At 39.5% G+C, this 27,930-nt stretch overlaps 1 protein-coding gene across 1 annotated transcript; it reads left to right on the forward strand.

Annotated features, from left to right (window-relative positions):
* Window positions 1-27,633, forward strand: LOC309390175 (dimethylaniline monooxygenase [N-oxide-forming] 4-like). The gene is made up of 9 exons (XM_081949275.1): window positions 1-298; window positions 9,715-9,884; window positions 11,594-11,782; window positions 12,368-12,530; window positions 16,219-16,361; window positions 17,644-17,843; window positions 20,407-20,759; window positions 22,619-22,691; window positions 26,788-27,633. Exons 2-9 carry the CDS (start codon window positions 9,753-9,755, stop codon window positions 27,170-27,172), a joined length of 1,638 nt encoding a protein of 545 aa, XP_081805401.1. The 5' UTR covers window positions 1-298; window positions 9,715-9,752; the 3' UTR covers window positions 27,173-27,633.
* The last annotated feature ends 297 nt before the right edge of the window (window positions 27,634-27,930 follow it).

Genomic DNA, 27,930 nt, shown 5'->3' on the forward strand with positions numbered 1-27,930 from the left:
AGAAAAAAAGAAGCTTTCTTTGTAAAACAAAAGTTAGAGTTGCGAAAAAGTAAAAACCAAAATTTATGCAGTTTGTTGTAGAGGAAACAAAAATGAAATTGTTTTTGTGCAAGACATAATATTTGTGATAGTCCACAATCAGTGGTGGGTTTCAAAAACTTTTGGAACCTACTCTGTGGGTGTGGCCTGCTTTGTGGGAGTGGCTTGCCGGTCATGTGACCGGGTGGGAGTGGCTTGCCGGTCATGTGACCGGGTGGGAGTGGCCAAGATGATGTCAGCATTCCCAGTCAAGATAGAGGTATACATTACACAGAAAAGAAAGAGGAATCCATACATCTGAATTTAACTTTAAAGCAGTGGCAACAACATAAATTCATTAAATAATAATGTTTGTTAGGACTATGCACTGTTTTTGAATATATAGGAATGTAAAGGCCACAGCATCTACTTGGTACTTTTTAAAACAGCGGCACCTTTTTTCCTGGATTCATGAAATATCTACTTTAAAGAGTTGTGGGTGGGTACTATATTTACAGTCTTGTATTCTCTTCAGTACTTTGTTTGGAACAGAATCCAAAGTACCATGCAGTCCTAGCATTTGTACTAAAGCTAGGCAAGTTATTTTACAGGGCTCTGAGCACTCTTCCAGATCTGGTCAATGAAGTAGATGTTCCAAAGTACTCCCACAACTTTCCAATGTTTTGAAATCCCACCAAATGATTTATACAGGCCTATTTCATACTTTCTTCTATATGTCGATCAGGGTGGTTTTACAGATGGTTCACAAGTGGTCTATTTCCCAAGTACTTAGAGGGAACTGCCTTTCCTAGATTGCAGCTTTACCTTCCTTGAATGTTAGCACACCTTCAGGCCATTCAAATATAGACTAGCTCTGATCCGGGAACCATATAACATGCTTTATATATTCATATCATATTCAATGTAATCATTATTGCTAAAAAATAGGCAACAGTTAGAGTAGTTTGTAACAAAACATGGGCAAGAAGCAAGAAATTGATTCACCACCACCACCCCTATTTTAGCTTATTTCTGTTTTATCTAATATTTTCCTGCAATTCTTCCGTAATCCAGACTACTAAAAAGAGTTCTACATAATGATATTTTTAAAATAAGTTTGATGTCCAACATATTTCTTACTTATTAATATGAACAGGTTCTGGCCTGTTGCTTAAAAAAATAAATTCATAAATATATCCCCAATAAAAAGAATAGTATGTTGGAGTACTGAAAAAGTCAGCCAAATGGGAAAATCCAAAGAAAAAAATATTGGACTTCCTGCTAAGAAGTAACAATTTATATATAGCATGCACGATTCTTTTAGTTAAATTATTGCTGAACAATTTATAATAGTTGCATCAAAATATTATTCTAAGATATTTGCCAGTACTATCCTACTTCCTAGATGCTCACTATTGTCTCTCCCCCCCCCCCAAGATTTAAGGGCATGTGAATCAGTTTTGATGAAAGTTGCATGATATGAAACTTCTCTCCTTTGAAATAATGTTTGGTTTTAATTCTCCAATTAATCAAAAGGAATGTTTAATGCTTGTTACACAGCATTTGTTTTAGCTTTCCATAGCTCTCCCCAAAACCAACCAAGGAAGATAAAAAATCACAGAAATCTAATACTGCTGTGCACAGCTTTGCATTAAATTATCTGTATAATAAGCCAAAAATAGTTTAAGATTATAATTAGCCCACCTGTTTCCCCCATTAACATGCAAATACATTTTTCTTGTTCAGAGACTGCATGAGAGATTTCCCAGTCCTTGCAAAATATCACATATCCACATAAAGGGAGCAGCAACTCCTCTGTGAAGGGGTGGGGGTGGGGGGAGTTCGGCTTCTCTCTGCCATTTAAAGGCTGCAGCAGGGAGAATCTCATTTTTTTTCCTCTCCCTCCTCCCCCTGGTCTCCTTCCTCCCTGGGGACCCACCTGAAAGGGACAGGCAGGCTGCCACAGCTTTATTGAGAAGACATTTCTGAGAAGAGAAACTTCTCCAGTCCGGCTGCAACCGAGCAGCTGGTGGAGCGCCAGTGCGATCGGAGCAACCGCATGGCTCACCTGCACTGGCTGTCTCCCTGGCACTGGCAGGCAGGTTCCAGGATGCCTGCCCATGAGTAAGGGACCTCCCCGGACAGCGCTTTTCTGAGCACAGGGAGATGGATGGCGCAAACTCCTGCCTGTCTCCACGTGCTCTGAAAAGCGATTCCGTTTAAGTCCTCTGCTGGCAGGCAAGTTCTAGGACTCCTGCCCGCCAGTAAGGGACCTCCTCGGACAGCGCTTTTCTGAGCACAGGGAGATGGACGGCACAAACTCCTGCCTGTCTCTTCGTGCTCTGAAAAGTGATTCCGTTTAAGTCCGTTGCTGGCAGGCAGGTTCTAGGACGCCTGCCCGCCAGTAAGGGACCTCCACACACAGCGCTTTTCTGAGCAGAGGGAGACGGATGGGGCAGGCATCCTGGAACTTACTTCCGGGTCCACCAGTGGAACCTCCTTGCACCGGATCGGTAAATTTCACCATCCAGTTCTCCCGATCCGGTGTGAACCGGCAGAAACCCACCACTGTAGCAATTTACTTAATGGTCAGCATTTAATCTCTACAAAATAAATCCAAAAACTTTAACCATTCTACAACTGTTTGGGGAAGGGAAATGTTCTGCTGAGAAATGAATTCTGCATTTTTTAGCAGCACCGTTTCCTAGTTCTGTTTGATTTTATTTTGCAAAATTCCGAATAAGTTCACCATGCTTCTAAATGTGCACAGATACATGTAGATAAATGTATGGGATGTAATTAGGTGTGCCTTTCTCAAAAAGTGCATGCTGCAGTTTCATTATGAACTCCCCTACTCAAAAAGGCAGGGAAATGTACGAAAGAAGGAACTTATCAGTGCTTTGCTTTCATAATTAATAGAATCAAAGCTAAGAAACCACTCTTTGCTTTGAGCATATCAATTACCTCTCAGGTTAGATGACACATTGTGCTAAGTGAAATGCAATTTGTTTGATGTGGCTCATCTAGAACTGTCGTGCCTTCCTCTGACATATCCTCAAATGAAGAACTACTGAACTGAAGAAATAATCAAGGCACAGTTCCCAATTCAAGCTGAGACTGGACTATACGATATTTCTCCAGGTCAAGGAAATTAATCCAGAATCTATTAAATGCTGTCTAGATTTCTCCCCAGAGAAAACTGATGCTTGCAGAGAATACGCATGAATGGGAGAAAGACTAATGCTTTGGAGTGCAAGAAAAGTCATGCAGATCTTCCAGAAGTAGGTCTGATTCTGCTGCAAATTCACACACAAATAACAGAAGAACTATGCTGCCATAGCATTTAACTTTCTGCCTTCCTTTCAGTCTATATTACTAGCAACTGTCTGCTAATGCTAAATGGCTTGTAACCCTTCTTGGATGGAGTTTTGGTCACCCCAAAAGAAAAATGATATTGAGACTTTGGAAAGAGTTCAGAGAAGAGCAACAAAAATGATTAGGGGCATAAAAATATGAAAGAACAATTGCAGGAACTGGGTATAGTCTAGTGAAAATAAGAAGCATAGGTGACATGATAGTAGTATTCCCACTACTTGAACTGAAGAAGAAGCCAACTTATTTACCAAAGCACCTGAAGACAGGACAAGTAACAATGGATGGAAACTAACCAAGAAAAGAAGCAACCTAGAACTAAGGAGGAAATTCCCAAGAGAGAGAACAATTGAACAGTGGAACAAATTGCCTTTGGAAATTATGGGTAACCCATCACCAGAAGCTTTTAAGTCTCCTGCAAGAGCAGGGATTAGACTAGATGACTTCTGAGGTCCCTTTCAACTCTATTATTGTTACATAAAGCTAGTTCCTGTGACTCTTGGTCACCTTTTGAGTTTTTCTGTGATAATGCTGTAAACTACATTCATAGGCATTGACCTTGCTTTTACTGTGAACTTTCACCTCCACTACAGCTCCACCTCCTCTAGAAATAAAGAAATAAAACTACCATGGTTTTGTCAAGGCAAAATACCAACCATATAATGGAGTTTGGAAAGTTGTGCCAAACCAGTGTTGACTTATTCAACAACCAGTGGTGTAAAAATAAAAATAGTATGACCTGGCAATGCAAACACTTTCATTAACTTGACTTAAAATGCTATATTGTACACAATTCACTTTTTTATTTTTACTTTCCTTTTTCATGATTGAGCACCCCCCCCCACCCCATAACCAATAGAATCTGGAGTCCCTGTATTCTCCATATTTATTTTTACCATTATTATGAGTATCTCTGACACTGCATAGCAGAATGTTGTTTAGGAATGGTGAGTATTAACAAAGGCAAGAGGGCCTCTGTTAAGTAATTAAGCTTCCCATTAGAAGAGCGAGTATGTAGAGAAGCGTAATGAGAGTGATATGGAATAACACGCACAAACCAGCATACAGAGACACTGAATAGTATAAAAATATAGTAGTTTACTATGTAGAAATATAGAGGTATTCAGAGTCCGGTTATCAGTCCAAGTCATACACGGTTCAGTAATTCAGTTATCAATATTCTCAGTTTAACACACAAAGTATAGCTAAACAGTAGCAAACCACAATACCTCAAAATACACCGACCAGCTTCTAACAAAACAGAGAGCTAACAGCCATTCCGGCTCCCTCTTATAGTTGCATGAAGTAACAAACCAATTAGCATTTAAAGTAAGAGCAAAATAATCATAGTTTATATACATTGCCAAGCCAAGCCTAGGGTTACATCCCTAACATTCTCCCCTCTTGGGTTGTCAATGTATTTACCCACAACTTCACATTCTTAATCCATAAACATCACAGTAATGATTTATGTTTTTTCTTTAACACACAATACAGTATATAATGTAGGTTCAAGATACAATTCATAATACATCTCTTATCACACATAGAACCTTTTATATCAACATCATCTAACTCATCGGGGTTTACATAATTTCCATCCATAATGGTTTACATAATTCCCATTCACTCCAGTTTTTCCCTTATAAACCTGTTTACGTTCCCTTTCATATTTACTTGAAGGTAAATCAGTCTTGTCAAGCACTCCCAAATCCTGCAATGACTCAAACTCATTGTTCATTTCAGCTTGCCCTACTTTTTTATCTTCAGTTGGATACGTAGTCAGTTCATTTAATGCAGCAGGTACCTTATCCACCTTACATGCAACAGATGCCTGATACCTATCAGGTGGCTGCGTTACACGGGTTGACCTTCTGGGTAACTCAGGGCTTATAGGTGGACTATCCTGAACGTCCTCCTGCTTTATCACTTCATCCTGACCTTTCACTTCCTTCTCCTGAGTAGACTCCTTCTCTTCATCACATGTTTCTGGTATTCCTGATACCTTATTTTTGTCTACTCCAGTTTCAATTACTACCTCATCATTGTTTATTTCCAGTTTATCCCAACCAACATGCTCTAAAAACTTCACATTTGCACTGTGATAGATCTTAATTGTCCCACGTTCCCAGAACCTATAAGATCTATGGTTTGAATTATAACCAATAAAAATTAATTGCCTTGCACAAGTTTGTCCCTTTAATCTGATCTGTTCTGGAATATGCACCCACGCAGGAACTCCAAATGTGTGCAAGTAGCTCAAATCAGGTTTCCTACCATGCCAACGAGTAAATGGTACCTCTCCAGTAGAAACATTTACAACATTGTTCAGTAAATGATTAGCACACATCATGGCTTCACCCCATAATGTTTCAGGCAATCCTGAATCGGCTAACATGGTTCTAGTCATAGCTTGTAACGTTTGCCCTCTTCGTTCTACAAACGAATTATGTTGAGGTCTATAAGGAACAGAACGTTTATGCTCAATACCAGCTGTTTTTAACATAGTTTGGAACTTATAATTTGTAAACTCCGTCCCATTATCAGTAACTACAGTAATAACCTTGGCTTTTATCTTTCTTTCCACAAATCTCAGCCAATTAAAAAATTGTTGAAATGTTTTTGTCTTGTCTTTCATTAAATAGCAGAACCCATATCTGGAATAGTAGTCCACAATACTCAACACATAAAGTGCACCCCCGATACTTGGTTTCATGGGACCTATCAAATCTGCAAATACTACTTCTAGAGGTTTCTCAGTCTTAAAGCCATCTAGCCTGTTTGCAGGATTAGCCTTACTCTTTTCCTTACTGCAAACATTACGGTTCAAATACTTAGTACATGTCTTCAACTTAATACCATCCACTAGTTTAGCCGTTTGTTGTAATGTTTTAAAGTTAATATGCCCCAGGCGCCTGTGTAACAAATGTATGCATTCATCATGCTGGTTAGCATTTGTATACACAGAATTAACTACACTTTCATCAAACATTACATACAAACCATTCTTTAAATTAGCAGTAACCATTTTACCCGCTTTCTCTATGAGACATTTATCTCCCCTAAAGGTTACTACATAGCCAATCTTAACTAGAGCTCTTACTGATAACAAATTAAATTTCAGTTTAGGTATATACAACATGGATAAATGCTCATTTACAAATGAACACCTTGCCATACCTTCACCAGATGCTTTTACCCTCCATCCATTTGCCAAAGATACATGCTGCTTGCTAGCAGACATTTTTATAAAACAATTCTTATTTCTAGTAATGCACTGTGATGCTCCACTATCAACAACCCGTGAATCATGGCTTATTGGTGCATTTCTAGAGATAGTCGAAGTAGACATGCCTAAGTTGACATTAGCATTTTTCTTAGCCTTTCTAGTATTCTGTCGTTTTGCATTTTTACAGAATCTAACTATATGCCCTTTTGCCACACAAGAAAAACATTTTCTAACAGTATAGGCAGTTGAAGGTGACTCTTCATGTTGTGGTGGTTTTTCTCTCAGTTGCTCTCTTTCCAAACTTCTTCTGAACTCTTCCAACAGGCGTGCAGTTATGTCAGTCAATGTTAGTTCATTTCAGGTTAGGACCTCGAGGGACGAAACAAAATCATCATAACTCTCATCCAGTGATGACAGAATGATGTAAATTTGATGTAACTCTGGGAAAATAAGTTCTTTTTCATGTAGCTCTTGGAAAACTCATTTTATAACCTTTAAATGAGCTAATATATCTCCACCCTTCAGAATGCATGCCCTAAACAGTTTTCGGGTAAGATGTATATGTGCACCTACAGTGTCACGTACATATATCTTCTTCAAATTCTCCCAACATCTTGCTGCAGAATTCTCCCCACGAATATGAACTAACTGTTGATCAGTCAACGTTAGACCAATACACAATGCTCATTCATTGCATCTTTGAAACTCTGCTATCTTCTTGGCATCATCTTCGACATCTGGATCCCAAGAATTCACATCCGGTGGATTCTGTACAGCATCCCACAATCCTTCAGTAAGCAGAAATAGGCTGCACTTCATTGACCAGGAAACATACTTTGTTCCACCCAACCGGGTTATCAATGATAAATTTGCTGATGGTGCGTGTGCCATCTTCTCCATAATAGTAAACACAAACTAAACAGCTATCTGTATACGGTATTGCGTATCAACACCAACTCTCTCTTTAGCTACGTCTGGCACTCTCTGGGTACACAGGGTACACTGGGCCCATAACCAGTGTTAAGTAATTAAGCTCCCCGTTAGAAGAGCGAGTATGCAGAGAAGTGTAATGAGAGTGATATGGAATAACACACACAAACCAGCATACAGAGACACTGAATAGTATAAAAATATAGTAGTTTACTATGTAGAAATATAGAGGTATTCAGAGTTCAGTTAACAGTCCAAGTCATACACGGTTCAGTAATTCAGTTATCAATGTTCTCAGTTTAACAAACATAGCTAAACAGTAGCAAACCACAATACCTCAAAATACACTGACCAGCTTCTAACAAAACAGAGATCTAACAGCCATTCTGGCTCCCTCTTATAGCTGCATGAGGTAACAAACCAATTACACCTCTTAAGCATTTAAAGTAACAGTAAAATAATCATAGCTTATATACCAGTGATGGCGAGCCTATGGCACGCGTGCCAAAGGTGGCACACGGAGCCATTTGTCAGGGCACTTGAGGTGCTGTCCTGTCAGCTGGCCAATGCGCATGCGCACGCTGGCCAGCTAAGTTCACCCTTTTTAAAAACCATTTTTCGCCCTCCCCAGGCTCCAGATGCTCTATAGGAGCCTGGGAAGGGTGAAAACAGCCACCCCCGACCCCCCGGACGCCGTCAGGAGGCGTCAGGGAAGCCTCCGGACAGTCCCTGAAGCCTTCGGAGCGCTCAAAACGACCCTCCGAGCAAACCAGAAGTTACTTTTTACCCTCCAGGGGGGGTTGCGCCTGTAGTGCGCGCATGCGCACTGGGGTTGCGCATTGCATTATGGGTGCAGCACACCTGCACACGACCCCCCTGCACTCCCCCCACTTATGGCACGCGAGCCAAAAAAGGTTCGCCATCGCTGTTATATACATTGCCAAGCCAAGCCTAGCGTTAAATCCCTAAGAGCCTCCCTGAGAAAATAACAGTAATTTGCATTCCAATCTTTCTATATAAATAAAAATGGAATGTTTGTTTGTTCAAAATCTCAAATCTCCAAAAGTTCTTCACCGATTGCTTTGAAATTTTGACACAACGTTGCATTTGAATACGCGCATGTTTTTATATACGTATAGTATATAAATGTCACACCTGTGATAGGTAAAACATGCTTTTTTGTAAAAACATGCTTTTTTGAAAACCACCGCCATCTGCTGGACATAAAAGCAACACACGCTATACTAAATATTTCACGATTCCATTTCAATGTTTCCGATTGCATTGTTATACTGATTTTTCATACATTTCCATTAAGCCAGTTCAGTGCTTCCGTTCCCAGATGGTCAACATAAATTCCTACAAATGTATTTCATCAGTGATGGCAATGATGAATTGAATGCACGCTGCGGAATTTCTACTGGCATAAAAAGGTCCATCGTTTGCCAACTGCCGGGGATGCCACCACACGTACTGCAATTGCAAATCGGCGTGCCAATTATCATGCTGCGAAATATCAACCAGCCAAAGCTTTGCAACAGTACACGGCTTGCAGTAAAAAAATTAATGACCAATGTCGTAGAAGCAACAATCTTGACAGGACCTTTCAAAGGTGAAGATGTCCTCATTCCTCACATTCCTATGATTCCAACGGATATGCCATTTCAATTTACGAGATTGCAATTCCCAATTCGATTGGCGTTTGCAATCACCATCAATAAAGCTCAGGGCAATCTTTAGAATTGTGCGGTTTAGATCTAGACACGGATTGTTTCTCACATGGACAATTATATATTGCGTGTTCTAGAGTCGGCAAACCAGACAATCTCTATATCTGGAATGGAACAACAAAAAATATTGTATACCCACAAGCATTGTGAAATTAAACATATTAGAAACTTGCGCTTTCTCTTTTCTCTCTTTTCCATTTAACCAGACTGGGCCACAGCAATGCGTGGCCAGGTACAACTAGTATACAATATAAACAGTGCTTGAATTTGCCAGATACTTACTGGCAAAGATATATAATTAAGGGAGGAGAGAAATGCTTCCTGTTTACGCAACTTCACAAGGAAGTAATGAAAGTATTGCTACAGATTTATAACCTTTGCACTTTGTGTCGAACAGACAGTCGTGTGTGAATTAATACCAGTGCAACTTTCTAGGTGCCTCTTCAGAAAAGCTTCTATCCTGACACAAAGGTATGGGACGAAAAGTGGCCATTATTGGGGCAGGAGTGAGTGGGCTGGCCTCTATCAAGTGCTGCCTAGAAGAAGGACTGGAACCTACCTGCTTTGAAAAAAATGATGTCATTGGAGGACTTTGGCAATTCACAGTGAGTAGCACTAATTCAAATTTAAAATTCTGAAAAAAACCACCCATGTAGTATTTCAAACAACAGCGAAACATTTTACATGAATCCAAAGATTATGGAGTTTGGAATTTTTTTCTCTGTGTTGCTTGTTTCATCAAAGAAAATTTGAGTCCATTAAACTAAAATTCAGATCATTCTTGACTTTAGTGGCTGTTCAAAATTAAAACAGCACTGAAAAATGCAACTTATGATCTCTTTTCATAGTTACAACCTTTGCAGCATCCCCATGATCATGAGATCAAAATTCAGATGCTTGGCAACTGGTTCATATTTATGACAGTGGCAGTGTGGGCAGCTGGAAAATGAAGTCAGCATCCCCATAAATCTTGCCTGCAGAAGGAAGCATGAAGTGCTCCAAAATCTCCTGGTAGACAGCTGGGTTGATCCTGGTCTTAATGAAGCATAGTGGTCCAAAGTCCTCTTTTCTGATGAGAGCAACTTTTGCATCTCATTTGGAAACCAAGGACCCAGAGTATGGAGGAAGAATGGAGAGGCCAATCAAGTGCAGTAATCCCATGGTCATTGAACCAGTTTTTGATGCTTTTGGCAAAACTTCCTCTCATCAGAAGAGGAATTTGGGCCACTGAGCAACAGGACTTTGGACCACTGTGCTTCATTAAGACCAGGGTCAACGCAGCCATCTATCAGGAGATTTTGGAGCACTTCATGCTTCCTTCTGCAGGCAAGATTTATGGGGATGCTGACTTCATTTTCCAGCTGCCCACACTGCCAAAGCACCAAAACCTGGTTCAATGACTGTGGGATTACTGTGCTTGATTGGCCAGCAAACTCGCCTGACCTGAACCCCATAGAGAATTTATGGAGCATTGCCAAGAGAAAGATGAGAGAATGAGACTGAACAATGCAGAAGAGCTGAAGGCTGCTATTGAAGAATCCTGGTCTTCCATAATACCTCAGCAGTGCCACAGGCTGATAGCTTCCATGCCATGCTGCATTGAGGCAGTAATTGCTGCAAAAGGGGCCCAAACCAAGTACTGAGTACATATGCATGCTTATACTTTTCAGAGGTCCAATATTGTTCTACGTACAATCCTTGTTTTATTGATTGCATGTAATATTCTAATTTTCTGAGATTGTGGATTTGGGGTTTTCATGAGCTGTACGCCATAATCATCACAATTATGACAAATCACGGCTTGAACTATCTTGCTTTGCATTAATGAGTCTTATCTCATATATTAGCTTCACCTTTTAAGTTGCATTACTGAAATAAATGAATTTTTTCATGATATTCTAATTTTTCGAGTTTCACCTGTATATCAGTGTGTCACAGATACCCTTTTTGTGTTCTTAACTCTCCTTGCACCAAAAGTTTCCTTTGGAATGTTAAAATGAAACAAATGAACGTATAAACACATATTTAATTAAAATTTGATTGTAGAATAAGATGAAAATGCAACGTCATTTTATTTATTTCTTTAATATTTACATTTATATGCCACTCATTTTGTTGTCCAAAGCTGGACAGCTAAGGTCATTAAAATAAAGGTAGCTATATATCAGTGGTCAGCAGAATTAAATAAAACTAGATTTATCCCTTGGCTAAAGCAGATTACATGTAAATAGTAGGTTGCATTGCAAAACACTTTCAAAAATGATTTTTAAAGACTTATAAACATTTTACTATATTATATACAACCATTGTACAGGACATTCCTGAAAAGGGAAGGACCAATGTTTACAGATCTGTGGTGAGCAACACGTCCAAGGAAATGACCTGCTTCAGTGACTTCCCATTTCCAGAAAGCTGCCCTAACTACCTACATCACTCCTTAGTCCTGGAGTACCTCAAGGATTATGCTAAACATTTTCACCTTCTGGACTGCATTCAGTTTAAGGTGAGGGGGAAATAGGTATTTCTGCAACAGTCGGAATAGGAAAGGACTGTAAATGTTAAGTGACATTTCAACCATTATGATATGTTAAAAATATTAGAACTCCACTATATTAGAGAGATTCAATAGAACCATAGAATCATAGAGTTGGAAGGGACCTGCTTTAACATCTAGGCAGCTGCCTTTGGGAAGCTCTTTGCAGTCTGCCTCCTACCCCTATACAGTATTTTATTTATTTATTAGAAATTTTATTCCATTGTTATACCCAGAAATATAGTGTTTCTGATCATGTGTACAACACTCTTTGAGTGGGTTATACCACATCTTGTAAAAACCTGGAGTTTACACTTTAATTGGCTTAGAAAAGGGTACACACAGTTCCTGTTAGATATGGATAGCAGTGAGAGATTTATTATTTCTTCTGAGTGCTTAGTGCTCTTGTCAACTATTATGCCTTTTGAGTAGTTCTACCCTCTTATCTAGTAATCCTCACAAATCCCAATAGAACACAAAATAATAGCAAAATTGGGGACATCGTTGCTCTATAATGATGCTGAGTTATTTTGTTTTGTTTGGGGGTTATACAAGACTACAGTATACAGCATCAGAGAACATCCAGATTTCACAACTACTGGACAATGGGTGGTCTACACAGAGGCTAACAGAAAAAAGGCATCAACTGTCTTTGATGCAGTTATGATCTGCAGTGGCAATTTTACAGACGTTAATCTACCCTTAGGTTCTTTTCCTGGTGAGTTTTGATCAAATTTGCTAAATACAAATAAGCCAATGTGATTATGGTTCCAGCTATTTTAAAAGAAACTGGCCTTGCTGTTTTATAATGCCAGGTTGATTCAAAATAAAATAAATAATCCATGATTTGATCATCGATGAAAAAGCCAAGTACATTCTTTGGGGGGAGGACAAAAATGACCTTAAAATAGTACAGGACACACGCCGGTGACCTCTAGGCTGAACAATGGTAACATGCTGTATGCTGGGCTACCTTTGTGTCTAGTCTAGAAACTTCAGTTTATATAAAAATCAAGAGCCAAACTGGTTTGTGGGAAAATGCAAAGAGCCCATATCATATGGGTGCTCAAATTATTGCACTGGCTGCTTGTTCATTTCCTGGCAAAATGCTGGTTGCAAATACTACAAAACTTTGGTCCAGGTTGGTTGATAGAATGTTTCTTTATATAGGAACTGCCACAGTTGCCGAGAGCAGTGATGATGTTTACCTACAGGGGGTTGACCTGGCATTGACTCAGGTCAAGCCTTCTTGGCTGAGACTTCATTTCTGTGGAATGTTTTTCCTGCAGAGTTCAGGGTCCTGATGTTTCCATTAACTTTTTAAAAAAGACTTTGGATTCCTTTTTGGTTTATAACTGTTGCTTAATTGTTAGTTATTCATTTTATTTACTTAACTTGTGTTCTGGATTTTAATTGTTATTTTAACTATCTAACATCAAGATAGTTGTTATATTATAAACTGCCAAGAGACTTCAGTGGCCAGCTATACACCAACTTAGAATAATAATACAGACAGTTGTCAACTTATAACTGTTCATTTAGTTACAACAACATCAACAAAAATTGACTTATGACCATTTTTCACAGTTATGACCTTGCAGCATCCCCTCAATCATGTGATCAAAATTCAGATGCTTGGCAGTGGTTCATATTTATGTCCATTGTTGTATCCCAAGGTCATGTGGTCACCTTTTGTGACCTTCTGAGAAGCAAAGTCAATGTGGAAACCACATTCACTTAGCAACCAGATTACTAATATATCAACTGCAGTAATTCACTTAACAACTGGCAAGAAAGGATGTAAAATGGAGCAAAACTCACTTAACAAATGTTATGTTAACAAATGGGGTTGCATTGTGGTCATAAATAGAGGACTATCTGTAGCCTTCCCTTTGTCCTTCATAGGGGATTAGCAGAAGAAACATGCCCAACCACTCTAAGATATGTCATCAGTGGCATTCAATTAATCAGAATAGAGCTGGAAGGGAATTTGGAGGTCTTCCAGTTCAACCCCCTGCTCAAGCAGGAGACCTTATACCATTTCAGACACATAGCTATCTGGTCTCTTCTTAAAAACCTCCAGTGATGAAGAACCCACAACTTCTGAAGGCAAGCTATTCCACTAGTTCATTGTCCTCACTGTTAGGAAGTTTCTCCTTAATTCCAGGTTGCTTCTCTCCTTGATTGGTTTCCATCCATTGTTTTTGTCTTGCCTTCTGGTGCTTTGGAAAATAAGTTGACCTCCTCTTCTTTGTGTAGCCCCTCAAATACTGAAATACTGCTATCATGTCATCATGTCACCCCTAGTTCTTCTTTTCTCTAGACTGGCTGTATCCAATTCCTGTAACCGTTCTTCATAAGTGTTTGTCTCCAGGCCTTTAACTATCTTAATTGCACTTCTCTACATTTTTTCCAAAGTCTCAACATCTTTTTTGTAATGTGGTGACCAAAACTGGATGCAGTATTCCAGGTGTGATTTTACTACGGATTTGTAAAGCGATACTAATACTTCCCAATTTTGATTCTTTGCCTCTGTTTATACCACCAAGGATTGTATTTAGCTTTCTTTGGCTTTTGCCGCACACTGCTGACTCATGCTTAAGTGATCGTCCACTGGGATTCCAAAGTCCTCCTCACAGTTAAGTGTTTTTGAGCCAGGTTTCACCTAATCTGTACTTGTACCTTTGGTTTTTCCTACCTAGGGGTAAAATTTTGCTTTTCTCCACATTACATTTCATATTGTTGGATAAAGTCCATTGTCTGTCAAAATCTTTTTGGATCCTGAGTTTGTCTTCTGGAGTGTTGGCTATTCCTGTCACCTTAGTGTCATCTGCAAGAGCGAACCTTCTGGTACCTCACTGCTTACTTCCCTACACATAGATGTGGTACAGTAAGGACTACTCATTGGGTATGGTTTGCCAGTAATAATTTTTGGGGCTATCCAGGATTACACTAACATCACCTTTCTAGTCTTGGCATGTATAATTTGAACAATAAATAGCCAGTGGGGAAGAGTCTGGGCAAAAAGCAATTTTATTACATGTTCTTGCAATATGAGAATTGCTATCCTCCCCATATGCTTGCTTATTTTCAATGGGAAGAATGATTCCAAAAGAAGATTTTTCTCCCATGAAGGACAGCAGACTCAGAAAGCAGAGAGGCAATTGTAATGGAAATTACAGTAGGGATAAAGACCTAAAACCACCTTATCTCACTGTTATCTTAGTCTACCCCATTTCCACCCATGGTAGCTATTTATGTTCTCAAAATTACACAATTCCTATCATATCTTTTTCAATTTCAATTTTTTCATAAAAGAGAGATGGCATATCTACTTAAGGCAGAGACAATGAAATAAGTTGCCCTGTTACATGGAAAGAAAACAGAAGGAAATCAGTTCCATTTACAGTTGAATAAATCTGATAATGTTGGAGCTCCAGTAGATCAGGACTATTTAGTCCAGTATAATATTGTCAGTAGACCAAATCAAGTGCTTCTAAAAAACTCTTATACAGAATATCAAGGGAGTCAATAAAGAAAATGACATTTTAAGGTGTTGCAGAGAGGTGCTATATTTGCACTCACAGATGCTTTGAGAGAATTAAATCCAAGGTTTAAGGGCCATATAGCCGTCTCTTGCTATGGTACAGTATTTCCCCTAACTCTCTTGGCAGATAGCCTCTGATATATATATTCGTAGATTTTCACAGGTGTAGGTATGCTGGTCTTGTTGTATTCGGGTCTTTTCCCGTGTAAGATTGAGATTTCTTGGCAACATTTCGGCGAGGTCTCACTCGCCATCTTCAGGCTGGTGTTTTTGGCTTCGTGTTTGTGTGAGTAAAGCGTGGTCAGAGCTGCCGTCTTTCTATAAATCTTGTTGGGGGTGTGTGGAATGCTGGCTTTGTTTCAGTAAGTGGATTGATTGGCTGTGTGGTTGTATCATGATTGGTAGATTGGTGCTGATTGGTGCTGGCTGTGTGTCCGTTGTTGTTTTGTTTTGTAACGGCCTGGGTGGTGGGTGGGGCTCGTTTGTTGACTAGGGCTGGTTTCCAGATGTCTGGTAGGTGGGACGTATCGTCACGTTTATTCATGTTGTGGGGGTATTTCTCTATTTTGATAGCTTCCATAATTATTCTCTTGTTGAAGTGTTCAGTTTTGGAGATTAATTTGGTTCCTTCAAAATCAATTTCATGTCCTGTAGCTTTAAGGTGCTGGAAAAGGGAGGGAGTTTTTTCTTTTTTTCTTACTTTATATATAAAACTTTACAGTGTATATATATATACACTGTAAAGTTTAATAAAGTACCTTTGGCACTGTTCTGAGTAGCTGGTAAAAAAACACTCTTTTTTATTGTCAGGAGGAAATATCTCATGAGACGTGACATTGTCTTCTCTGCCATTTTACAGGATTTGAAAACTTTAAAGGTCATTACATACATAGCAGGGAATACAGAGATCCAAAAGAATTGGAGGGTAAAAAAGTTCTGATACTTGGTGCTGGGAACACTGGAGGCGATGTTGCTGTGGAAGTGAGCCGCATAGCTGCCAAGGTATTGTTTGCTGAATCAGTTATGCTATGCTCCTACTCTTCAGTAGGAAATAAGTGATCACCTTGGAGTCATTGTCATCATCATCATCATCATCATCATCATTACACAATATCAATTTTAAAAGAGCAGAGTCAGAAGCAGTGAAACATGGTTTTGCCATATCTTTAGTGCAAAGACAGGTCCTACCTGGGGCTCTTTCACGCCTCCTTTCATGAGGAGTCATATGCTAAGTGTACGGCAAATAAATATTAAGTAGAATTTTTATTACTACCGTAATTTCTTTTGAGTCGCTATGACTGGCATAGCTATTGCAACAAAGCTGGTTTAAGCATATGCATCTCCTGAAAACTTTCATTTTATCAGTTTTATGATGTTACTTTAGTTGTTTCCTATTTCCTTCAAGTATAGGTCTAAAGGCTTTGTTCAGAAAACTATTTATGGGCTGCAAAATCCTAACAAAAGGCCTGGTAGTTGATAGACATCACCAAAATGTTCCTATTTTAAGACATCATAATGATGCAATGAAATGTTCCTTAACTACCGGTAGTCCCTGACTTACAACCATTCATTTAGTGACCATTCAGTTACAATGGCATTGAAAAAAGTGACTTATCACCATTTTTCTTACTTACGACTGTTGCAGCATCCCCATGGTCACGTGATCAGAATTTGGATGCTTGGCAACTGGTTCATATTTATGACGGTTGCAATATCCTGGGCTCACGTGATCAACTTTTGCAACCTTCTGACAAGCAAAATCAATGGAGAAGCCAGATTCACTTAATAACCATGTTACTAATTTAACAACTGCAGTGATTCATTTAATAACTATAGCAAGATTGATTGTAAAATGGGACAAAACTCACTTAAGATCTGTCTCACTTAACAACAGAAATTTGGTCATAAGTCAAGAACTACCTGTACCTGTATTTCAGAATTATTGTCCTTCCTGTACTGCTTTCTAATTCTTTCCTGAAAATATTGCCAAAAGCTTTTAGCTTGCCATATTCTGTAGCCTCTTATAGGTTATACATTATTAGGTCATATTATTCTCACATCCTTAGTTGAAAGCCTGATATAATATTGTTCTTCCATGCTATGTGCCTCAATTGGATATTGTTTTAATGTTTTTGTTTTGGATGTATTAGTAATGCTGTCTATTTTACCAATTTACCAAAAAAGGATTTAGCCTCCTTTTTGCCTTTTAGTGCTAAAAGATCACTAGAAGTTGGAGTAGTTGGAGAGTTCCTAGGAATGCTCTTTTCAGTTTTTCGCCCCTTAGGTTTTTCTCAGCACCAGAAATGGAGCCTGGGTACTAAGTCGGATGTCAAAAGCTGGCTGGCCTAGTGATATGGTCTTCCAAACTCGATTTCTAAACTTCATTCAAGGACTTCTTCCTGTCAGAATTAAGGACAAGTTATTGGCAAAGACATTCAATCAATGGTTTAATCATAAGAATTATGGATTGATCCCTATTGAAAGGTAATCTCCTTTTCTATGCATTACATTAAGAGTTGGTATTCAGCCGGTTCGCACCTGTTCACGCAAACTGGTGGAGGCTATTTCCCCGAGGTCAGAGAACCAGTAGCAATGGGCAGCTGGCCATGCCCCCGAACCCCATCGCCGCTCGCTCACCCCGTCTGACCACCCAATGCTGGCTTGCCCCACCTGCCCGATGTTCCCTTACTCGCTCAATGCTTGCCCCACCCATCCAAGCCCTATATATGCCTTTGCCATGCAGCCCAGGCCCCAGCTACGCACCTTGCTGATCACCTCCATGCCTTGCCCGCTTTGCTCAGCTTAATAAAGGTAAGTAAGCATGCCACCCGCTTGCCCTGGGTCGGGCCCCAGGGCCCCAGGGATGCACCATTCCCTGAGGCCCTGCAGCTAGTGCCCTCTCACCACCCACCTCGGGCAGGTCAGGGAATGTGCCATTCCCCAGCTCCAGCCTTGCCCTGGAGCCACCACCCTGGAGACACCCACCTCAGCCAGGTCAGGGAATGCACCATTTCCCAGCTCTGGCCTTGCCCGGAGCCGCCACCCTCTCACCGCTCTGCCCTATGGCCCAAGCTCTAGCCCCGCTTCCTCCCCCACCACCGCCTCTTTCTTTGGGCTACTTACCTTCCACAGCAGTTGGTCCAGAGTCCGGAAGGCAAGCTGACTGGAATTTTTGGCAGCCCCCAGCCAGCTGCCACTGCTGGGAAGTGGCTGGCTGGCAAAGAAACCACCCAGCTGCTGCCTCTTTGAGACCTGGCTGGGAGGCTTCTTTGTGGTAGCTGGCAAAGAAGCCTCCCAGCTTCCGCCTCTTCGAGACCCAGTGACTGAGAGGCTTCTTTGCCAGCCAGCTGCTGGCCGCAGGATGCCAAAAAGTCCTCCAGTCGGCTGGTGAGAAAGCTGCTGCCGTTGCCATCTTCGTGCATGTACATCCCTTGGATTTGTAAGTCCAAGGGATGTGCCTGCACGAAGAAGCCTCCAGGCCGCCTCTTTGAGAGCCAGCAGTCTGACCGACACCACTGCTGCTCCCGCCAACTGGGCAAAGGGAGAGAGCAGCAGTGGCAGCGGCCTCAATCTGGCGCGAGCTGTGGGCCTCACCTGGGGAGGTGGGGAGCAGCTCTCCCGGGAGGCTTCTGTGACAGCTATGGGAGGAGCGCCCTTTCTCGCCTCTGATGGGCCTTCCCCGCGGTTGCAGCTGGAGCACCCCATTCCTGCTGGCATGCTGAGCAGGGCTGCTACCACCGAGCCAGTTGGGTCCCATCTGAAAGATAAGCATGCAGGAAAAAGGCTTCCCACTGGACCTCAGGGTGGCTTCACCAAGGAGAGAAGGCGACCTTGTTTCTGTGGACCTGCGGCCCACCGGCCACACTTTTTAAACCAGGAAGGGCGATGGAGGGAAATCTGAGATGACTACCGCCACCCCACTGAGTCTGGAACTGGATCTGGGCTATGAGCTGGAGGGTCACACATGTCAAAAAGTCCCAATTTTTTTTGCCACCGGTTGGGTGGGCGTAGCTTGGTGGGGTGGTCGTGTGACTGAGTGGGCATGTGCATGAGTGATGTCAAGTTGGCCACTCTCACTCAGTCACATGCCCCCCATCTAGTCACTCCCACCAAACTAGTGGTGAAAATTTTTGAAACCCACCACCGATTACATTGTATTTGCCGAAATGCTGAGCTTAGAAAAGATGAAGTCTACTAGTAAGTAAAAACTAATTTGCTCTTTGCAAGATCGAGGTCTGTTGTCAAATTTTCTTTTCCCTGTGCATTTTTAACAAACTTCCCTTCCTCAGGAAAATATATACTGTTAAAATCACTAGCTAGACTATTTGCTGATTCTTGAGCCTTTTCCCAAAGTGTTCTGTGAACTATGTTCCTGGAGAATTCTCAAATCCATATTGGGCAACTTGTTGCTTATGAGACACAATTATTTTTGCTTTCTCAGAAAACTGAGAACTGAACACTAGCTCAGTTACAAGAGGCATTAAAAGCAGAGTATCATTTGCACATTGACAATTAGAAGAAATAAATTTAGACATTTTAGAACTGATCTCATAAAGAAGAGATTATATCTGTAGGCCCCTGTACCAAATCTATCACCCAGGCTGATTCAGGCTGATCTGTTAACAACTTGATTGTCCATCTGCTGATAAACTAGCCACTCAACTACTTAACTAGGGTCACTTCTCATATCTCATTTGGAGGATAATCTATGCCTAAACATACTGAAATCTGAGGTAAAAATAGGAGAAAGAAATTTCTGTAGCAGTTAATGGCAAGTCAGACTAGCATCAAAATTCTGCTATCTTCTATCTGCGATCTAATTCTAACAATTGAAGAACGACCCAACATTTGGAAGTATTTAATATCCAGGCAACAGTTAAGGAAGGTGATGGAAGTAAAAAGGTATGCTGACATTTTTTGTCTCTGCAGTGTGAGTCAATATAAGTCTTTCAGAAGCAAAATGGGGTAATACTTGAAAATGGGACTAGGCTAATGGGGATAGTTGAACTAACAGTGCTTCTTTCTACTTTTGTTCTTTCATTGACAGTTCATTGACATATGTCATTGTAAATGACGAACTGCCCAGCTACATCCTCTGTGGTTCAGTGGTTGTAAAGCCAAATGTGAAGAGGTTTACTGAGACTTCTGCCATATTTGAAGATGGAACTGTAGAAGAAAATATAGATGTGATCATTTTTACCACAGGCTATGCTGCTTCATTTCTCTTCCTGGAAGAATCGGTTCGCAATGTTTGCAAAAGTAGTACATTCCTTTATAAACAAGTATTCCCTCCTCACTTGCAGAAGCCCACACTTGCCTTCATAGGTTTTATTTCAGTAACAGGATCTATTCTACCAGCAGTGGAACTTCAGGCTCGCTGGGTTACAAGAGTGTTTAATGGTAGGGCTAATCTATAAACAGTATATTTCAACTTTAATTTGCTTTCCACTTTAATATTAATATTACATTTAATACTAAAATATTCTCATGTTTGTCTGCACCCATGTGAGCTTTACATTTTATGAAGCCAAAAACCATAGAAATCTCATCACAATGCTACATTGTAATTAAATGGCATGTTAGTTTCTAGAATGCCAGCTAAGCATCTGGCCTCTATATTATGAGATCCATCAAAATGCAATTAGGGAGATCTTGCAAATGCATTTTCAGGGTTCATACCTTTCACAAGTTCAGCCCACATTTTCAAGATGGTCAAAATATGCTAATATTTAGATATTGCATTATATTATATTGTATTGTATGTCACGATGATTGCTGAGTCCCACAGCGTGGAATACTGGGTATCCCAAATTTTTTCTGCCCAAAACTTCTGGGTCTTCATAACCTGGTTCCATATCCTGCTCTGGTATAGTGGCTTGGAAATTTCGGGGATTGTTGCCTACCTTCCAAGTAGCATCTAGAAAGGAGATATCTTTCCAGTAACACTGCAAGAAAGATGGGACTCTCACATCATTCAGTACTGTCTTTCTGGCAATTAATAGTCAAAATGAAAATGTTGAATTTCTATAATCTCACTTCCTAGCTTTGCTGCAAAATAAAATAAATATCAGATGATTAAACTCTTTCTAATTTGAAAAATGATTCAGTCTCACAGGACATGAATACATCAAAAGGAAACAAAGATAACGTATAACCACACTTTTTAATGTTAAGGATTAAAATGCAAATATTCAGTATTGAAGTAGATAATTACAGAGCTGCCCAATTAAGCAATATAGCTGCTTGCAAAATAGCTGATAAAGAAGATTTCACCAAAAAAAATGCAGGATATAGACAAACAAGATGATAGTCGTCTGTTTCATTTGTAGCAGAGAAAGTTCCAAATTATGTATTTATTTTATTTTTATTTATTTATTTAGTTTGTCACTCATGTACAAGATAACAGGAATAAGAATAAACAGGAATAAGAACACAGGAAATGGGTACAAATAAATGGGGACAGTAAGACAGGGACCTTGCGCACGCTGGTGTGCTTATGCACCCCCCTACTGACCTCTTAGGAATGGGGTAAGGTCAAAAGTAGACAGTTTAAGGTTAAAGTTATGGGGGTTTGAGGATGTAACAACAGTCAGGTAGTGCATTCCAGGCATTGACCACTCTGTTGCTGAAGTCTATTTTCTGCAATCAGGAAAAAAAATCAAAAAGAGATTTTAAAAGATATAGGCATTGATTAGTAGAACAGAAGGGCTATGATTGGTGTATAATGCAACATAAGTATTAACCAATACTGTACACATGAATTAAACCCATATAGAAAGTTTAAGTAGTTTGTGGATGTTTAATATTGCTGGTTTTTAATCTCTTACAAATCAGTGCATGATAACAGAAAAACAACACTTAGTTAAGACCTTTAGTTCACACACCATTGTTTTTCACATACATATCTTGTGTGCTTGGTTCTGAAAAATGAATGAGAAACTGATTGATTTGTATTTCTCATGTAGTGGCATATGAGTAAAACCTCAGAAGTTGCTGGGATGGATGGATGGGACAGACAGACAGAATGACAGTGGACAGATTACTTAGAAACTTGTTCTCTATAGCAAACTAAACAGAGGCTGTGAACACTTTGGTTAATGATCTGTAACATGATTAATAAGATGACCATCTTATAGTTGGCATTGTAACTAGCCACAAAGTGTGAGCCTAACAGGCCATTTCTCATAAAGAAACTCAAAGCAACAGCTGAGGTTGTCATGGTCAAAACTCATCCATACTGTTTCTTTTTTCCTTACCAGGATTTAATAAGCTGCCTCCAATGAACAGAATGATGAATGACGTTGCTAAGCAGAAGAAAAGGCTCCTTAAAAAGTATGAAATATTGTATATTATTTTAAAAGCTGTAGTTAGTACTTTTTGCCTCTCAGCTTCAGTGAATTAGAAGAGAAAATGTTAACCCAGAGATTCAACAAACATTAATTCAAGGTATCATTCTAGCAAATACCCTGAAAGGTATATGCAAAGTTCCTGGGAAGAAGTTAACAGACAGAAACTCTTTAAAGAGAAGACATGACACTCCTAAAATAAGATGAGACAAAACATATCACAAAGAATGAAGTAAATTGGAAAAGGCATAACAAAGATCCACACTGTTTTATTAAATGTAAACAAATAATCTGTAATTCCACTCAGCTCAACTCCTGGTAATTTGTTTGAACATGTTTATGTGCATTTTAGCAACTGGTCCTGACATTGACTGATTTAAGAAAGAAAAATTGAGCCTAAGGTCTTAAGCTCATATCCCCCTAACTACAGGATGAACATGTTCCAGTTTTTAAATACCATGTCCTGATGACATTGTCTTCATCTCATCCTCAAACCCTAGCTGAATCAGTTTAACTAATCTTTATCTGTTCCAGTTTTAAAGTATCTTTTTCTCTTTTCTCCTGACACACTATAATTTAGCTCATTTCATCAATGATGTGGTAACTCAGAATTAGGATATGCCATTTGATCATGGAAAGATTGGACATCTACCCATATAATGCCTCACAAATGGTTTTCAAATTTCTTATTAAATCTTGTTTGTCAAATCAGTTCAAATCTTTATTATAGTAGACCAGCATCTCTAGTAGACCATCACATAAGTATGAGCCAGCAATGTGCTACAGCTGCCAAAAAAGCTAATGAAGTCCTAGATTGCATCAACAGAAGAATAGTTTCAAGATCACACGAAGAGTAGTACGGCTTTATACAGCACTAGTGAGACCACATTTAAGCAGCTGCCTATTCTGACCCATTCCTGCATCACAGACTACAATCGAAGGTTGCTTTTTCTGCCTATAGGGTTACATAATGGGAAGGGAAGCTGGGAGAATTTACCAGTAACTTTCTTTAATTTGCCCTGCATTGAAACAGTAAGGGTAGAACATACCACTTTCTTGCTACTGCAGCATTGTAAGGATCAACAATTGGGACAAAACATTTTATCTTGGCATACTGCTTGTGGATATTACTGGTATATAGCTGTGGCCTAAGAGTTGCTGCTTCAAGTATATAGGTAAAAAAGCTAACAGGTACAGAAGTGTATGTAATTCTGGCTGTTTTAATATTCTTTATCAAGTTTTTTTTAACCTAAATAGATGCTGAATGGCTATTTTCAGAGCTACCCAATGTACCCTCTGAATAGAAATGTGAAATTTACTAAACATAAAAAGAAATATTTTAGAATCCTTGAGGCAGAAGAGTATTATTATCAGCCCCTGTCCCTTTAATGGCATTAGAGAACATAGAACATGTTTGAAAATCCTTAAACCATAGAAGCCTTAAACCCTAGAAGAAGAAAATATTGTGTATATTGGTGCAGTTTGTAGTTGTCAACTGTCCATATGGTGCCATCATGTGGCCACAGAAAATAACTTCCACTACACCTTGACTCATGAAATATTTCCAGACTTAATACCATTAAGAAAAAGATATTGTGTAGCCATAGTATTTTCTCTTTTCCTTTGGATTTTGAGTGGGATAAAGAGGATAAAGGAAGAGTTAGAGGGAGAACGTATTATAATGCTCACCCTTTTTAATGTAAAATTATGTGGATGAGGCACAATACAAATCTTACCTAGAAGCATCTGAGTTATTCAATTGTGGCTCTTCTGTGTGGTTAGACACTTCTAATTAGATACTTTTGATTCCAGGTAACCCTTCTTATATGCTTGGTTTGGATATATATGAGCAGAATTTTTCGTTGTTTTTGTTTTAATCAGAAATAACATTAAGAAAAAGCAAATAATATGCTACTGAGTTTTTCTTTTTTATATATAACAAAGTTTTATTGGTTTTTTTTGATATTTTACAAAGGAAAAAGGTAGGGGGAAAGTTACAAATTTTGGCAACTGCAGTGTGCGGTAGGTGCGCCCCCCCCCCCATACTCATAGTATACATTTGCACATAATTCATTATTAAGTAGTAACATATAGTCAGCATATAAATTCAGTTAATAATTTCGATCCGTTTATGTCAGGTGGATTTTCTTACTCATTTTTGTGATCTGAGCTTTCTCGGTGTTGCCCCATCTCCCCCCGCCGACATGGCTCCGGCCCCTCCCATGTCCTGTGTAACTGATGAAGAATCATCAGGTTTTTCTAGGAGTAGTTTGTTTTTTTCCATAAAGGCCTGTGCCTCTATGGGTGTATTAATTCTAACTCATGTCTCCTCCCAGAATATTAGCATACCTTCAGGCATCAACCATCTAAACCACACCCCCTTCTGGTATAATTTATTCGCTAATTGCAAATAGCATTTTCTTTTTTCCCTCACTTTCTTGGGGATCTGTTTCAGAATGGTTATCTCCTTATCTTTGTATGTCAGGACTTGCCCCCTTTGTGCACTCAGAATTTCATCTCTTGTACTTTTTCTAAGGAATTTAATGTGTACCTCCCTGGGAACGTTGTGTGTTCTAGCGTAGGCTGAGTTCACTCTATAAACCAGGTCTATTTCCCACCCCATCTGTTGTTTCTCTTTCTGGATGTATTCAGCCAAAATGTTTGTCATGTTGTCCCTTATGTTTTCATCATCTGCCTCCATCACATTTTGAAATCTAAGATAAAAAGACATTCTCTCAAACTCTATTTTCATCTGCTGGGTGTCAAGTTCTTTGTTTCCCTTCTGCATCCCCTCCATCCCCTCCCTCATCTCAGCCATCCCACCCTCCAAAAGATCCAGTCTCTGTGAGTTTTTATTAATTTGAACTTGGTTCTCTTTGATTTCTTCTTTCATCTCTTTTAATTGTTTTTTTTTATTTCCTCTTGCCCCTGTAGAATTTGTTGGAACATTTGTTGAAACTCCATCTCCATAGATTTAGGTGGCATCAAAGCTGTTATCGTTGATTGTGTACTAGGACTGGAGGTTGCAGATGTCGGGGCAGAGGCAGCAAAGCCAGGCTTTCCAGGAGGTGATTTTTTAGGTCCCATTATTTGTAGAGTAAAAAGTTCAGTTAGTATAGAGAATGGTCAGCTACTGAGTTTTTCTTGTGCTAGAGAAGAGAGAGGTAAACAGACCCCAGGGACAAGGCAAAACATGAGGAGATCTGAGCAATTTACTGCTCTGGGTGAAAGATAATTTGCTGTGACATAACATTCAACTGATCTATAAATGAATGGGTCACATTTAACTTCAGAGGAAGAAACCTTTCTGTATTTCAAACATTTCTATGGTTTCTGATGTTTCAGATCTTGCAGGTTTCTTTTTAGTTTCAAAAAGTAAAGTCAAACTATTACTCAATATGCCATGGGTTAATGCAGGGATAGAGGTTTTTATTCATTATGATATTGGACTGTAAATTGTATGCACAAAATTCTACCCCAAAGGATATGAATCTGGTCAAGGATATTTTATTTAATTTCATGTACATTTAAACTGAAGTAAATTTGCTATATAGCATCTTTAATTTGTTCTCTACTATATCCTACTATGTATTTTGCCATTTGCTGCTATTTTATTTTAACAAATTCCACTTTCACAACTCTCTGGCTTTCACTAATGTCTGGATCTAGAATGACTTCTTTCAGTCAAACTTATCACATCAAAGTTCACAATAAATGTTCCTCTGAATGTTGCTGAACTACAGTTCCCAGTGCCAAAGGCAGTGTGGTATCAAGCATGAACAACAGATCCACACATGAAGAGTTCAATTAGCTACTTTATTGCTCATACCTATTTCACAGCAATCTTCCAGACTAATGCTTTGCACTTGGGCCAGACTACATAATGTTCAATGGTATTCAGGGGGGTGGGGGTTGCACTTTCCCTTCTGATGCCCATGTAAAGATTCCAGACTAATTCCCCACCTGACAGACCAGGCTGTCTCCAACACATGGCATAGCAATTGCCCCATAAGTTCCATATCTTTTTCTCCATCTATAACTACAGAATACTGATTATTATTTCCATTTGTCTTCTGCTCCAGGGGTACTTCCAACACAGAGAAAAAAAAGGAATTATTTGTTCACTACATGGATGAAATTGCTGTTTGCATAGGGGTTAAGCCCAATGTGCCATTACTTTTACTACAGGATCCCAAACTAGCTTTGAAGGTCTTCTTTGGTCCTTGCACCTCTTACCAGTATCGCCTCTGTGGACCTGGAAAGTGGGAGAAAGCTAGAAATACAATTTTGACCCAGTGGGACCGTGTTCTCAAGCCCTTGAAGACTCGGATCATAGACAATTCTTCAAAACATATCAAGCCATCCCTTTGGAAAAAAATATTTCACTTCACTGCACTCCTTGGAACTACTATACTCATGTTTACATACATCTGTACTCATTTTATACTAGCTAAGGAAAATACCTAATCTTAGAACTTTATTTCATAATTTTACAGCAGGAATAAAAAAACTAATCTGGCATCAAAGCAACATACAAAATCCATATACCATATATGCTGGACTTGGAAAAATAATATTGTAATATACAATATTTTGCTCAGCAATATTATGAATATATGTTCACCTTATGAAACCTGTGGTGGTTTGACACATTATGCAGAACAGCACCCTGACTTTATGCAAAACTGCAAGTTTTGTCTTCTGTTTACTTCTCCATGATCTTCCCCATTTTCATCAGATTCAGGCAACCTATAGACAACTGCCCTATAATCCTTCCTTATTGACTGGTTGTTTTTTCCAATATTGCTTTCCAAGCTGCATCAATTGTTTAAAAATTAAAATGCAATGAAGTATATAGCTTAAAATGCTCTAAGCAAACTTTAATCAAAAATAAACATTTACATTCACTAAATGTATTGTTAGCAGCCTCCTAGCTCTACAAAATATACACCACGTGAGCCTAATTATAAAACACAGACATCTCACTTCATGGGATGAGGGATTTTTCAATAGGAGGCCTCTCCTGGAATCAAACCACAAAATGACTTCCACATTCCCATTTTTAAAAGGGGCAATTAAACCTTTAAAGCAGGGGTGTCATCAGGGTTGTATTTGTCCTTGAGGAGTGTGTGTGGCCATGGTGGATGTGGACAGCTCAACATCACTTGTGTCAGGGGTGGCCCGAGCGACCTGCCAATGAAAACGGGGTCCCGAGCTCCATTTCC

The sequence above is a fragment of the Natrix helvetica genome (genome assembly GCF_964273705.1).
Source record: "Natrix helvetica genome assembly, chromosome: 3".
NCBI lineage: Eukaryota > Metazoa > Chordata > Lepidosauria > Squamata > Natricidae > Natrix > Natrix helvetica.